The sequence below is a fragment of the Spea bombifrons genome, chromosome 2 (assembly GCF_027358695.1).
Source record: "Spea bombifrons isolate aSpeBom1 chromosome 2, aSpeBom1.2.pri, whole genome shotgun sequence".
Classification (NCBI taxonomy): Eukaryota; Metazoa; Chordata; class Amphibia; order Anura; family Pelobatidae; genus Spea; species Spea bombifrons.
In genome coordinates this window covers 50632978-50646029 of record NC_071088.1, presented here as the reverse complement: position 1 = coordinate 50646029, position 13052 = coordinate 50632978, and the positions used below count along the sequence as shown (strand labels likewise).

General features: G+C 40.0%; 1 protein-coding gene across 1 annotated transcript; it reads left to right on the top strand.

The window, feature by feature from the left end:
• The first annotated feature begins 320 nt into the window (after positions 1-320).
• Positions 321-2028, top strand: LOC128473662 (protein N-lysine methyltransferase METTL21D-like). Its single transcript, XM_053455913.1, has 4 exons — positions 321-544; positions 1048-1158; positions 1267-1339; positions 1897-2028. The coding sequence occupies exons 1-4, from the start codon at positions 321-323 to the stop codon at positions 2026-2028; spliced, it is 540 nt and encodes a 179-aa protein (XP_053311888.1).
• The last annotated feature ends 11024 nt before the right edge of the window (positions 2029-13052 follow it).

The following is a 13052-nucleotide window of genomic DNA, read 5'->3' as shown; positions in this document are numbered from 1 at the left end:
AGCGGACGCCACAGACAGACGGACACACACACCGGGCAGACGCCAGTGACAGCCAGAGACACACCGAGCGGACGCCAGAGACACATCCCCCCTCCCGAACGGACACCGGCGCGCTATCAGTTCAATGCATTTCCACTCATTTCAGTCTCCGGTTTCCGGCAGTACTTTGTACCATGTGATCAGTCACATGATCTGACAACCTCTTTAGAGTCCTACTGGGTAGGAACTAGCAGCTGTTTGGGCTTTGTGGGCGTCAATGCTGGCACAGTGAGGACGCGGGCACCTGAGGGGTTTGGCCTGTCGTGACGGACCCGAGGGCAATGTTTTTGCGGAAGCTGGAGCGCAGTGATGGGACGGTTCTGGCGATTCAGCAGCTGAGCTCCGGAGACGTAGGCTGCGTGGTGTGGGACGCCGCTATCGTACTATCCAAGTTCCTGGAGGGCGAGGAGTTTGTGGGCCCTGGATTCCATAAGCTGAGGGGGAGATCGGTTCTGGAGCTGGGGTCTGGCACCGGCATTGTGGGGATCATGGCGGCAACCCTCGGGTAAGTGGCAGATCTGGTGCCACACAATGTAAATAAATGACTGATATATTCTTTATGAGGAGAGTAATAAATCTCAACTATAATTTTATAACCCTTTTAGAAATATGAATGAAACCAAGTTATGTTTTTTCATTAACTTGGCATAATCAATACATATAGGTTATATAGGTGCCTGTGTGTACGTGGATATACATTTATAGATTCATTCAGTACATAAAAAATATGGCCTGCTCCCTTATAAAACACTACAGCATGACTTCCAACGCATACCTACCAAGTGTCCCGAAATTCCTGCTTCCCTCTTTCCTCACGGATGCCCCTGTTTTGTATGTACTCAGAATATCGGACGCTGCTGCCCATTTCCCACCCGCCATGATAATATTCTAAAAGCAGATTTTTTTTTTCCTTTTAGCTCCAAAATATCCATTGATGATTCTATGCTTTTGATCTTTTACTTGGCACGACTATTCTTTCATTCTAAGTACAATTTATTTTCTGTACAGGGCAGACGTCACGTTGACGGATCTTGAAGACTTGAAGGACTTGATGAACGTGAACATTGAAAGCAACAAGGATCTAATCACCGGTAGCTGCCGAGCGAAGGTACTAAAATGGTTTGTATATCTCGGCTTGGTGGCAATAGGTTCTCTTTACTAGGATATGATTCGCCTTTAAATAATTAATCATGTTGTTAATACTTGGGGATATGTTTTCTTTTTCAGGGGTGAGGATGTCACAGAGTTCCTGCCTTCACCTAACTACATTTTGATGGCGGACTGCATATACTATGAAGAGGTGCGGGTGCTTCCGTATTTATTACATGGCTCAAAAGAGATCTTGTCTAAAATGGAAATGTGATGGCAGATATGTTCCATTTAGCCCATCTAATCTGCTGGGGTTTTTTTTGGGGGGGGGTCCCCTCCTGGTGTTAAAGACTCAATTCTTGATGTTGGTTTTGGGTAGGCCTATACCTATGGGACTCATGTTTAAATGTTCTTACTGCATTAACCTGCTGCAATCAGGCTGGTTCAGGTATTAGAATAGTGTGTATCATATGTGCCCACCTTGGTGCTGTGACACCCCTGAATGTTATTTGCTATATGTTTATTATGTCCGTCCTGTGAGTAGTTCCCTCATTAGGGTAATGTATAAAATCTGTATATGTATTGTAAGGGCCACTGGGCGGTATGCTAGGGGAGTAGGGATAAAGACATAAGTCTTGGACTTAACTCTGTCTCACCAATGGACCAATCAAAGACTTACATCAATTTTATTTCATGATCTCACCAGGTATATTGAAATTCTGTCATTATCAACACATGTAAACCTGTTTATTTTTGTTATTAATACAGTCCTTGTGTCTGCTGCTGAAGACCCTTAAAGATCTCTGTAGCCTGGAGACTTGTATCCTGTGCTGTTACAAACAAAGAACCACTGGGAAAAACCCTGAAATTGAAAGAAGATTTTTTGAGGTGAGATCATAGAGCCCCCCTTGATAGGTTTAAATATTTCTGCTTCTGCAGATTGTTAAACACATTTTTGTTGCTAGTATCAGTTTATCCGTCCTTGGTCTGTCGTTTTTGTCTGGTCTACTAAACAAACAGCCTGTTCCTCTATAATACTGCCCGTGGTAAACGTTAGAATGGCTCTGTCTCAATCACTCAGCTCTGGAGCTCTGACTAATATAGCCTGTGGGAAAAAAGGATTCCATTATCGTGGCTCTAGGAGTCAGCTCAGTGTGTTGCTTGAGCAGGGAAGGCACCCTAAATATCACATGACTGGCAATGTCGGTCTGCAGATAAAAGGGGGTATAATGGGACAATATTAGATAAAACCAATATTTTTGTATACAGGTCTTTGTGTTATGGTACTACAGGCAGACAACCTGCGCTATGGACGCAGACAACCCCCGCTGCTAACCGCATCTCCTTCCGGCTGCAGCGGAAGTTGCGAATTGCGTAGACGTCTACCCGCTGCAGCGACTACACAGCAGGGAATCGGAAGCACCGTTAAGTGTGTGTGTGTGTGGGGGTTAAATGGGGGGCATAAAGCATTTCTGTAGGCAGAGTGCTCTATGATGCCTTTAACCCCCTTAATGCCTCTCTGCCTCCAGAGATGCCTTTTAACCCTCTATACACCACTCTGCCTCCTGAAATACCTTATACCTCCCTATATGCCACTCTGCCCCATAATATGCCTTTCAAACCCCTAAATGCCAGAGTGGCATATAGGGGTATAAGGCATTTCTGGAGGAAGAGTGGCACATAAGGGGTCAAAAGGCATATCATGGGGCACAGTAGCATATAGAGGGTTAAAAGGCATATCATGGGGCACAGTGGCATTTGGAGGCTTAAAAGGCATATCATGGGCCACAGTGCCATATAGGAGTGGCAAGCCTGGGGGCAGATGTTCATAACTGGAGGGCAGGTTGGAAAATAAAAGGAAATAAACACAAAAAAAATATTGTTCTCAAACATAGATTTTATTGAAAAAAAAAAAGGTTTACATAGTTTACATGAATTAACATTTACTAGGAAAACTTTTTTCCTACAGGGTCGTCTTACATTCAGGCTTTTTCTTTTTTTCCTAAACTAATATTCAGATTTTGGGGGGTCATCTTATAATCGAGCAAATACGGCAATATGTCATTTTTTTAAGCATGGTTAACTTTATAGCACTTTGAATTTAATGATGTTTTAAAGTTTATTTCAGTTATAAAGCCTGAGTGACTGATGTATTTCTACACATCAGATAATAGACTGCTTCCCAGGATTGGGCCTTCTTGGACCAATGAGAAAAGGGGGATAGCATGGTTGGCCTATGCAGGGATGCTTTGATTCCTTCTCATTCATTGGTCATGTTTACAGCCATGTAGAAGGTATATAAGCAGAGGTGGAAGTTTCTAGTAGCTTCCTCTACAACCAGGATCCGGCAGAGAGTAGTTCTCGGGTCTGAAGATTTGAATGGCTACTGAGGACTTACACAGCCCCTGATTTAGTTGCTGCGCAGCAGGACATGGACGCTGTTCTGGATTCCTGTCAGAAGTGAAGAGAACGCATGTCGCACTTACATGGGCTTCATGATCCGGTACAGCAGATGCTACCAGGGCTGAGTGGTGATGCCAGGAAAAACCAGTAAGCGCAGGATGCCACGCGGAGCCTTCTTCAAGTGGAAACGGGTCCAGGAGGAGCCCATCTTATCCTCTTATAACCAACAGAAACACACCGGGGAGGCCGGCTTCCATGGGAGCTTCCTGGCAGCGAGGGCGCAGTAAGTATTTGTAAGATGTCCAGAGATGCTAAAAAAGGGGTAAAGTTTAAAGAATAATGCAGTAAGGGGTCTTTCCCAGTTTTAGGTCATGTGTATGTATGTATATATGTGTATGTGCAGATGGATGTATACAGGTGGGTATGTTTATATGCTTACGTATGTATACAAGTGGGTATATGTTTTATGTACATGTGTATACAGGTGGCTATGTGTATATGTTTATGTGCATATGTATGTATACAGGTGGGTATGTGCATATGTATATATATACAGGTGGGTATGTGCATATGTTTATCTGCATATGTATGTATACAGGTGGGTTTGTCTGTTTATGTGCGTATGTATACAGGTGGGTATGTCTATATGTTTATGTGCATATGTATGTATACAGGTGGGTATGTGCATATGTTTATCTGCATATGTATGTATACAGGTGGGTATGTCTGTTTATGTGCGTATGTATACAGGTGGGTATGTGTGTATGTTATGTTGCATATAGAGGGCTAAAAGGCATATCATGGGGCACAGTGACATATAGGAGTGGGAAGCCTGGGTGCAGATGTGCATAACGGGGCGGGTTGAAAAATAAAAGGAAATAAAAACAAAATTTTTTTCTCAATCATAGATTTTATTAAAAAAAATAGTTTACATGAATTAACATTTACTAGGAACACTTTTTTCCTACAGGGTCATCTTACATTCAGCCTTTTTCTTTTTTCCTAAACTAATATTCAGATTTTGGGGGGGTCATCTTATAATCGAGCAAATATGGTAATATGTCATTTTTTTAAGCATGGTTAACTTTATAGCTCTTTGAATTTAATGATGTTTTAAAGTTTATTTCAGTTATAAAGCCTGAGTGACTGATGTATTTCTGTGTATTTCTACTTCCCAGGATTGGGCCTTCTTGGACCAATGAGAAAAGGGGGATAGGATGGTTGGCCTATGCAGGGATGCTTTGATTCCTTCTCATTCATTGGTCATGTTTACAGCCATGTAGAAGGTATATAAGCAGAGGTGGAAGTTTCTAGTAGCTTCCTCTTCAACCAGGATCCGGCAGGGAGGAGGTCTGAAGATTTGAATGGCTACTGAGGACTTACACAGCCCCTGATTTAGTTGCTGCGCAGCAGGACATGGACGCTGTTCTAGATTCCTGTCAGAAGTGAAGAGAACGCATGTCGCACTTACATGGGCTTCATAATCCGGTACAGCAGATGCTACCAGGGCTGAGTGGTGATGCCAGGAAAAACCAGTAAGCGCAGGATGCCACGTGGAGCCTTTTTCAAGTGGAAACGGGTCCAGGAGGAGCCCATCTTATCCTCTTATAACCAACAGAAACACACCGGGGAGGCCGGCTTCCATGGGAGCTTCCTGGCAGCGAGGGCGCAGTAAGTATTTGTAAGATGTCCAGAGATGCTAAAAAAGGGGTAAAGTTTAAAGCCTAATGCAGTAAGGAGTCTTTCCCAGTTTTAGGTAATGTGTATGTATGTATATATGTGATTTTGCATATGTATGTTTATTGGTGGGTATGTTTGTGCATATGTATGTATTCATGTGGGTATGTTTATGTATACATGTGTGTATGTTTATGTGCATATGTATGTATACAGGTGGGTTTGTGTATATGTGCATATGTATGTATACAGGTGGGTATGTCTATGTTTATGTGCATATGTATGCATACAGGTGGGTATGTGTATATGTTTACGTGCATATGCATGTATGCGTGCATATGCATGTATACATGTGGGTATGTGTATGTTTACGTGCATAAGTGTGGTGTGTGTTTATGTGCATATGTATGTATACAGGTGGGTATGAGCATATGTATGTATACATGTGGGTATGTGTATGTTTACGTGCATATATGTATGTATACAGATGGGTATGTGTATATGTTTACGTGCATATGCATGTATACATGTGGGTATGTGTATGTTTAAGTGCATATGTATGTATACAGGTGGTGTGTGTTTATGTGCATATGTATGTATACATGTGTGTGTGTTTCTGTGCATATGTATGTATACATGTGTGTATGTTTATGTGCATATGTATGTATACAGGTGGGTAGGTGCATATGTATGTATACAGGTGGGTATGTCTATATGTTTACGTGCATATGTATGTATACAGGTGGGTTTGTGTATATGTGCATATGTATGTATACATGTGGGTATGTGTATGTTTACGTGCATATATGTATGTACACAGGTGGGTATGTGTATGTTTACGTGCATATGTATGTATACAGGTGGTGTGTGTATATGTATGTATACAGGTGGGTATGTGCATATGTATGTATACATGTGGGTATGTCTATATGTTTATGTGCATATGTATGTATACATGTGGTTATGTGTATATGTTTACGTGCATATGTATGTATCTATGTGAATGTGCATATGTATGTTTATTGGTGGGTATGTTTGTGCATATGTATGTATACATGTGGGTATGTTTATGTATACATGTGTGTATGTTTATGTGCATATGTATGTATACAGGTGGGTTTGTGTATATGTGCATATGTATGTATACAGGTGGGTATGTCTATGTTTATGTGCATATGTATGCATACAGGTGGGTATGTGTATATGTTTACGTGCATATGCATGTATACATGTGGGTATGTGTATGTTTACGTGCATATGTATGTATACAGGTGGGTATGTTTATGTATACATGTGTTTATGTGCATATGTATGCATACATGTGGGTATGTGTATGTTTACGTGCATATGTATGTATACAGGTGGTGTGTGTTTATGTGCATATGTATGTATACAGGTGGGTATGTGCATATGTATGTATACAGGTGGGTATGTGTATGTTTACGTGCATATGCATGTATACATGTGGGTGTGTATGTTTACGTGCATATGTATGTATACAGGTGGTGTGTGTTTATGCGCATATGTATGTATACATGTGTGTGTGTTTATGTGCATATGTATGTATACAGGTGGGTTTGTGTATATGTGCATATGTATGTATACAGGTGGGTATCTGCATATGTATGTATACATGTGGGTATGTGTATGTTTACGTGCATATATGTATGTATACAGGTGGGTATGTGTATATGTTTACGTGCATATGCATGTATACATGTGGGTATGTGTATGTTTACGTGCATATGTATGTATACAGGTGGGTATGTTTATGTATACATGTGTGTATGTTTATGTGCATATGTATGCATACATGTGGGTATGTGTATGTTTACGTGCATATGTATGTATACAGGTGGTGTGTGTTTATGTGCATATGTATGTATACATGTGGGTATGTGCATATGTATGTATACAGGTGGGTATGTGTATGTTTACGTGCATATGCATGTATACATGTGGGTGTGTATGTTTACGTGCATATGTATGTATACAGGTGGTGTGTGTTTATGTGCATATGTATGTATACATGTGTGTGTGTTTATGTGCATATGTATGTATACAGGTGGGTTTGTGTATATGTGCATATGTATGTATACAGGTGGGTATCTGCATATGTATGTATACATGTGGGTATGTGTATGTTTACGTGCATATATGTATGTATACATGTGGGTATGTGTATGTTTACGTGCATATGCATGTATACATGTGGGTGTGTATGTTTACGTGCATATGTATGTATACAGGTGGTGTGTGTGTGTGTTTATGTGCATATGTATGTATACATGTGTGTATGTTTACGTGCATGTATGTATGTATACAGGTGGGTATGTGTATATGTTTACGTGCATATGCATGTATACATGTGGGTATGTCTATGTTTACGTGCATATGTATGTATACAGGTGGTGTGTGTTTATGTGCATATGTATGTATACATGTGTGTGTGTGTGTGTTTATGTGCATATGTATGTATACAGGTGGGTTTGTGTATATGTGCATATGTATGTATACAGGTGGGTAGGTGCATATGTATGTATACATGTGGGTATGTCTATATGTTTACGTGCATATGTATGTATACAGGTGGGTTTGTGTATATGTGCATATGTATGTATACATGTGGGTATGTGTATATGTTTACGTGCATATGCATGTATACATGTGGGTATGTCTATGTTTACGTGCATATGTATGTATACAGGTGGTGTGTGTTTATGTGCATATGTATATATACAGGTGGGTTTGTGTATATGTGCATATGTATGTATACAGGTGGGTATGTGCATATGTATGTATACATGTGGGTATGTCTATATGTTTATGTGCATATATATGTATACATGTGGTTATGTGTATATGTTTATGTGCATATGTATGTATACATGTGGTTATGTGTATATGTTTACGTGCATATGTATGTATCTATGTGAATGTGCATATGTATGTTTATTGGTGGGTGTGTTCAGGGCCGGCCCAAGACTAAATGCCGCCTGGGGCGAAGTTTAAAATGCCACCCCCCCCACCGACACCGGGGGGCACCATTTTAAATTTCGCCGACGCCATTATCTACCCTAACCCCCCCTGTTTAAAGGTACTTAACTTTAAACAGTCATGCAGCGAGTCTCCCTGCTCTGCCACGGTGCCGGCTTGTAATGCTGAGCGCCGGAAATTGACGTCACTTCCGGTGCTCGGCATTACAAACCGGCACCGAGACCGAACAGGGAGACTCGCTGCAGAGGAGAGAGAGAAGCGCCGAGCGGGTAAGCGAAAACCACTCGGCGCCCCTCTCTCTCATCCGCTTAAAAAAAAACCGCTAAAGCGCTTGGGGCGGCAAAGTGCCGCCCCTTCAAAAGTGCCGCCTGGAGCAATTGCCCCAGTCGGCTCCATTGTAGGGCCGGCCCTGGGTATGTTTGTGCATATGTATGTATACATGTGGGTATGTTTATGTGCATATGTATGTATACAGGTGGGTTTGTGTATATGTGCATATGTGTGCATACAGGTGGGTATGTGTATATGTTTACGTGCATATGCATGTATACATGTGGGTATGTGTATGTTGACGTGCATATGTATGTATGCAGGTGGTGTGTGTTTACAAGTGGGTATATGTTTTATGTACATATGTATACAGGTGGGTATGTCTATATGTTTATCTGCATATGTATGTATACAGGTGGGTTTGTCTGTTTATGTGCGTATGTATACAGGTGGGTATGTCTATATGTTTATGTGCATATGTATGTATACAGGTGGGTATGTGCATATGTTTATCTGCATATGTATGTATACAGGTGGGTATGTCTGTTTATGTGCGTATGTATACAGGTGGGTATGTGTGTATGTTATGTTGCATATAGAGGGCTAAAAGGCATATCATGGGGCACAGTGACATATAGGAGTGGGAAGCCTGGGTGCAGATGTGCATAACGGGGCGGGTTGAAAAATAAAAGGAAATAAAAACAAAATTTTTTTCTCAATCATAGATTTTATTAAAAAAAATAGTTTACATGAATTAACATTTACTAGGAACACTTTTTTCCTACAGGGTCATCTTACATTCAGCCTTTTTCTTTTTTCCTAAACTAATATTCAGATTTTGGGGGGGTCATCTTATAATCGAGCAAATATGGTAATATGTCATTTTTTTAAGCATGGTTAACTTTATAGCTCTTTGAATTTAATGATGTTTTAAAGTTTATTTCAGTTATAAAGCCTGAGTGACTGATGTATTTCTGTGTATTTCTACTTCCCAGGATTGGGCCTTCTTGGACCAATGAGAAAAGGGGGATAGGATGGTTGGCCTATGCAGGGATGCTTTGATTCCTTCTCATTCATTGGTCATGTTTACAGCCATGTAGAAGGTATATAAGCAGAGGTGGAAGTTTCTAGTAGCTTCCTCTTCAACCAGGATCCGGCAGGGAGGAGGTCTGAAGATTTGAATGGCTACTGAGGACTTACACAGCCCCTGATTTAGTTGCTGCGCAGCAGGACATGGACGCTGTTCTAGATTCCTGTCAGAAGTGAAGAGAACGCATGTCGCACTTACATGGGCTTCATAATCCGGTACAGCAGATGCTACCAGGGCTGAGTGGTGATGCCAGGAAAAACCAGTAAGCTCAGGATGCCACGTGGAGCCTTTTTCAAGTGGAAATGGGTCCAGGAGGAGCCCATCTTATCCTCTTATAACCAACAGAAACACACCGGGGAGGCCGGCTTCCATGGGAGCTTCCTGGCAGCGAGGGCGCAGTAAGTATTTGTAAGATGTCCAGAGATGCTAAAAAAGGGGTAAAGTTTAAAGCCTAATGCAGTAAGGAGTCTTTCCCAGTTTTAGGTAATGTGTATGTATGTATATATGTGATTTTGCATATGTATGTTTATTGGTGGGTATGTTTGTGCATATGTATGTATTCATGTGGGTATGTTTATGTATACATGTGTGTATGTTTATGTGCATATGTATGTATACAGGTGGGTTTGTGTATATGTGCATATGTATGTATACAGGTGGGTATGTCTATGTTTATGTGCATATGTATGCATACAGGTGGGTATGTGTATATGTTTACGTGCATATGCATGTATACATGTGGGTATGTGTATGTTTACGTGCATAAGTGTGGTGTGTGTTTATGTGCATATGTATGTATACAGGTGAGTTTGTGTATATGTGCATATGTATGTATACAGGTGGGTATGAGCATATGTATGTATACATGTGGGTATGTGTATGTTTACGTGCATATATGTATGTATACAGGTGGGTATGTGTATATGTTTACGTGCATATGCATGTATACATTTGGGTGTGTATGTTTACGTGCATATGTATGTATACAGGTGGTGTGTGTTTATGTGCATATCTTTGTATACATGTGTGTATGTGCATATGTATGTATACATGTGTGTATGTGTATGTGCATATGTATGTATACAGGTGGGTTTGTGTATATGTGCATATGTATGTATACAGGTGGGTATGTGCATATGTATGTATACATGTGGGTATGTGTATGTTTATGTGCATATATGTATGTATACAGGTGGGTATGTGTATATGTTTACGTGCATATGCATGTATACATGTGGGTATGTGTATGTTTAAGTGCATATGTATGTATACAGGTGGTGTGTGTTTATGTGCATATGTATGTATACATGTGTGTGTGTTTCTGTGCATATGTATGTATACATGTGTGTATGTTTATGTGCATATGTATGTATACAGGTGGGTAGGTGCATATGTATGTATACAGGTGGGTATGTCTATATGTTTACGTGCATATGTATGTATACAGGTGGGTTTGTGTATATGTGCATATGTATGTATACATGTGGGTATGTGTATGTTTACGTGCATATATGTATGTACACAGGTGGGTATGTGTATGTTTACGTGCATATGTATGTATACAGGTGGTGTGTGTATATGCATATGTATGTATACAGGTGGGTATGTGCATATGTATGTAATACATGTGGGTATGTCTATATGTTTATGTGCATATGTATGTATACATGTGGTTATGTGTATATGTTTACGTGCATATGTATGTATCTATGTGAATGTGCATATGTATGTTTATTGGTGGGTATGTTTGTGCATATGTATGTATACATGTGGGTATGTTTATGTATACATGTGTGTATGTTTATGTGCATATGTATGTATACAGGTGGGTTTGTGTATATGTGCATATGTATGTATACAGGTGGGTATGTCTATGTTTATGTGCATATGTATGCATACAGGTGGGTATGTGTATATGTTTACGTGCATATGCATGTATACATGTGGGTATGTGTATGTTTACGTGCATATGTATGTATACAGGTGGTGTGTGTTTATGTGCATATGTATGTATACATGTGTGTGTGTTTCTGTGCATATGTATGTATACATGTGTGTATGTTTATGTGCATATGTATGTATACAGGTGGGTAGGTGCATATGTATGTATACAGGTGGGTATGTCTATATGTTTACGTGCATATGTATGTATACAGGTGGGTTTGTGTATATGTGCATATGTATGTATACATGTGGGTATGTGTATGTTTACGTGCATATATGTATGTACACAGGTGGGTATGTGTATGTTTACGTGCATATGTATGTATACAGGTGGTGTGTGTATATGCATATGTATGTATACAGGTGGGTATGTGCATATGTATGTATACATGTGGGTATGTCTATATGTTTATGTGCATATGTATGTATACATGTGGTTATGTGTATATGTTTACGTGCATATGTATGTATCTATGTGAATGTGCATATGTATGTTTATTGGTGGGTATGTTTGTGCATATGTATGTATACATGTGGGTATGTTTATGTATACATGTGTGTATGTTTATGTGCATATGTATGTATACAGGTGGGTTTGTGTATATGTGCATATGTATGTATACAGGTGGGTATGTCTATGTTTATGTGCATATGTATGCATACATGTGGGTATGTGTATGTTTACGTGCATATGTATGTATACAGGTGGTGTGTGTTTATGTGCATATGTATTTATACAGGTGGGTTTGTGTATATGTGCATATGTATGTATACAGGTGGGTATGTGCATATGTATGTATACAGGTGGGTATGTGTATGTTTACGTGCATATGCATGTATACATGTGGGTGTGTATGTTTACGTGCATATGTATGTATACAGGTGGTGTGTGTTTATGCGCATATGTATGTATACATGTGTGTGTGTTTATGTGCATATGTATGTATACAGGTGGGTTTGTGTATATGTGCATATGTATGTATACAGGTGGGTATCTGCATATGTATGTATACATGTGGGTATGTGTATGTTTACGTGCATATATGTATGTATACATGTGGGTGTGTATGCTTACGTGCATATGTATGTATACAGGTGGTGTGTGTGTGTGTTTATGTGCATATGTATGTATACATGTGTGTATGTTTACGTGCATGTATGTATGTATACAGGTGGGTATGTGTATATGTTTACGTGCATATGCATGTATACATGTGGGTATGTGTATGTTTACGTGCATATGTATGTATACAGGTGGTGTGTGTTTATGTGCATATGTATGTATACATGTGTGTGTGTGTGTGTGTGTGTTTATGTGCATATGTATGTATTCAGGTGGGTTTGTGTATATGTGCATATGTATGTATACAGGTGGGTAGGTGCATATGTATGTATACATGTGGGTATGTGCATATGTTTATGTGCATATGTATGTATACAGGTGGGTTTGTGTATATGTGCATATGTATGTATACATGTGGGTATGTGTATATGTTTACGTGCATGTGCATGTATACATGTGGGTATGTGTATGTTTACGTGC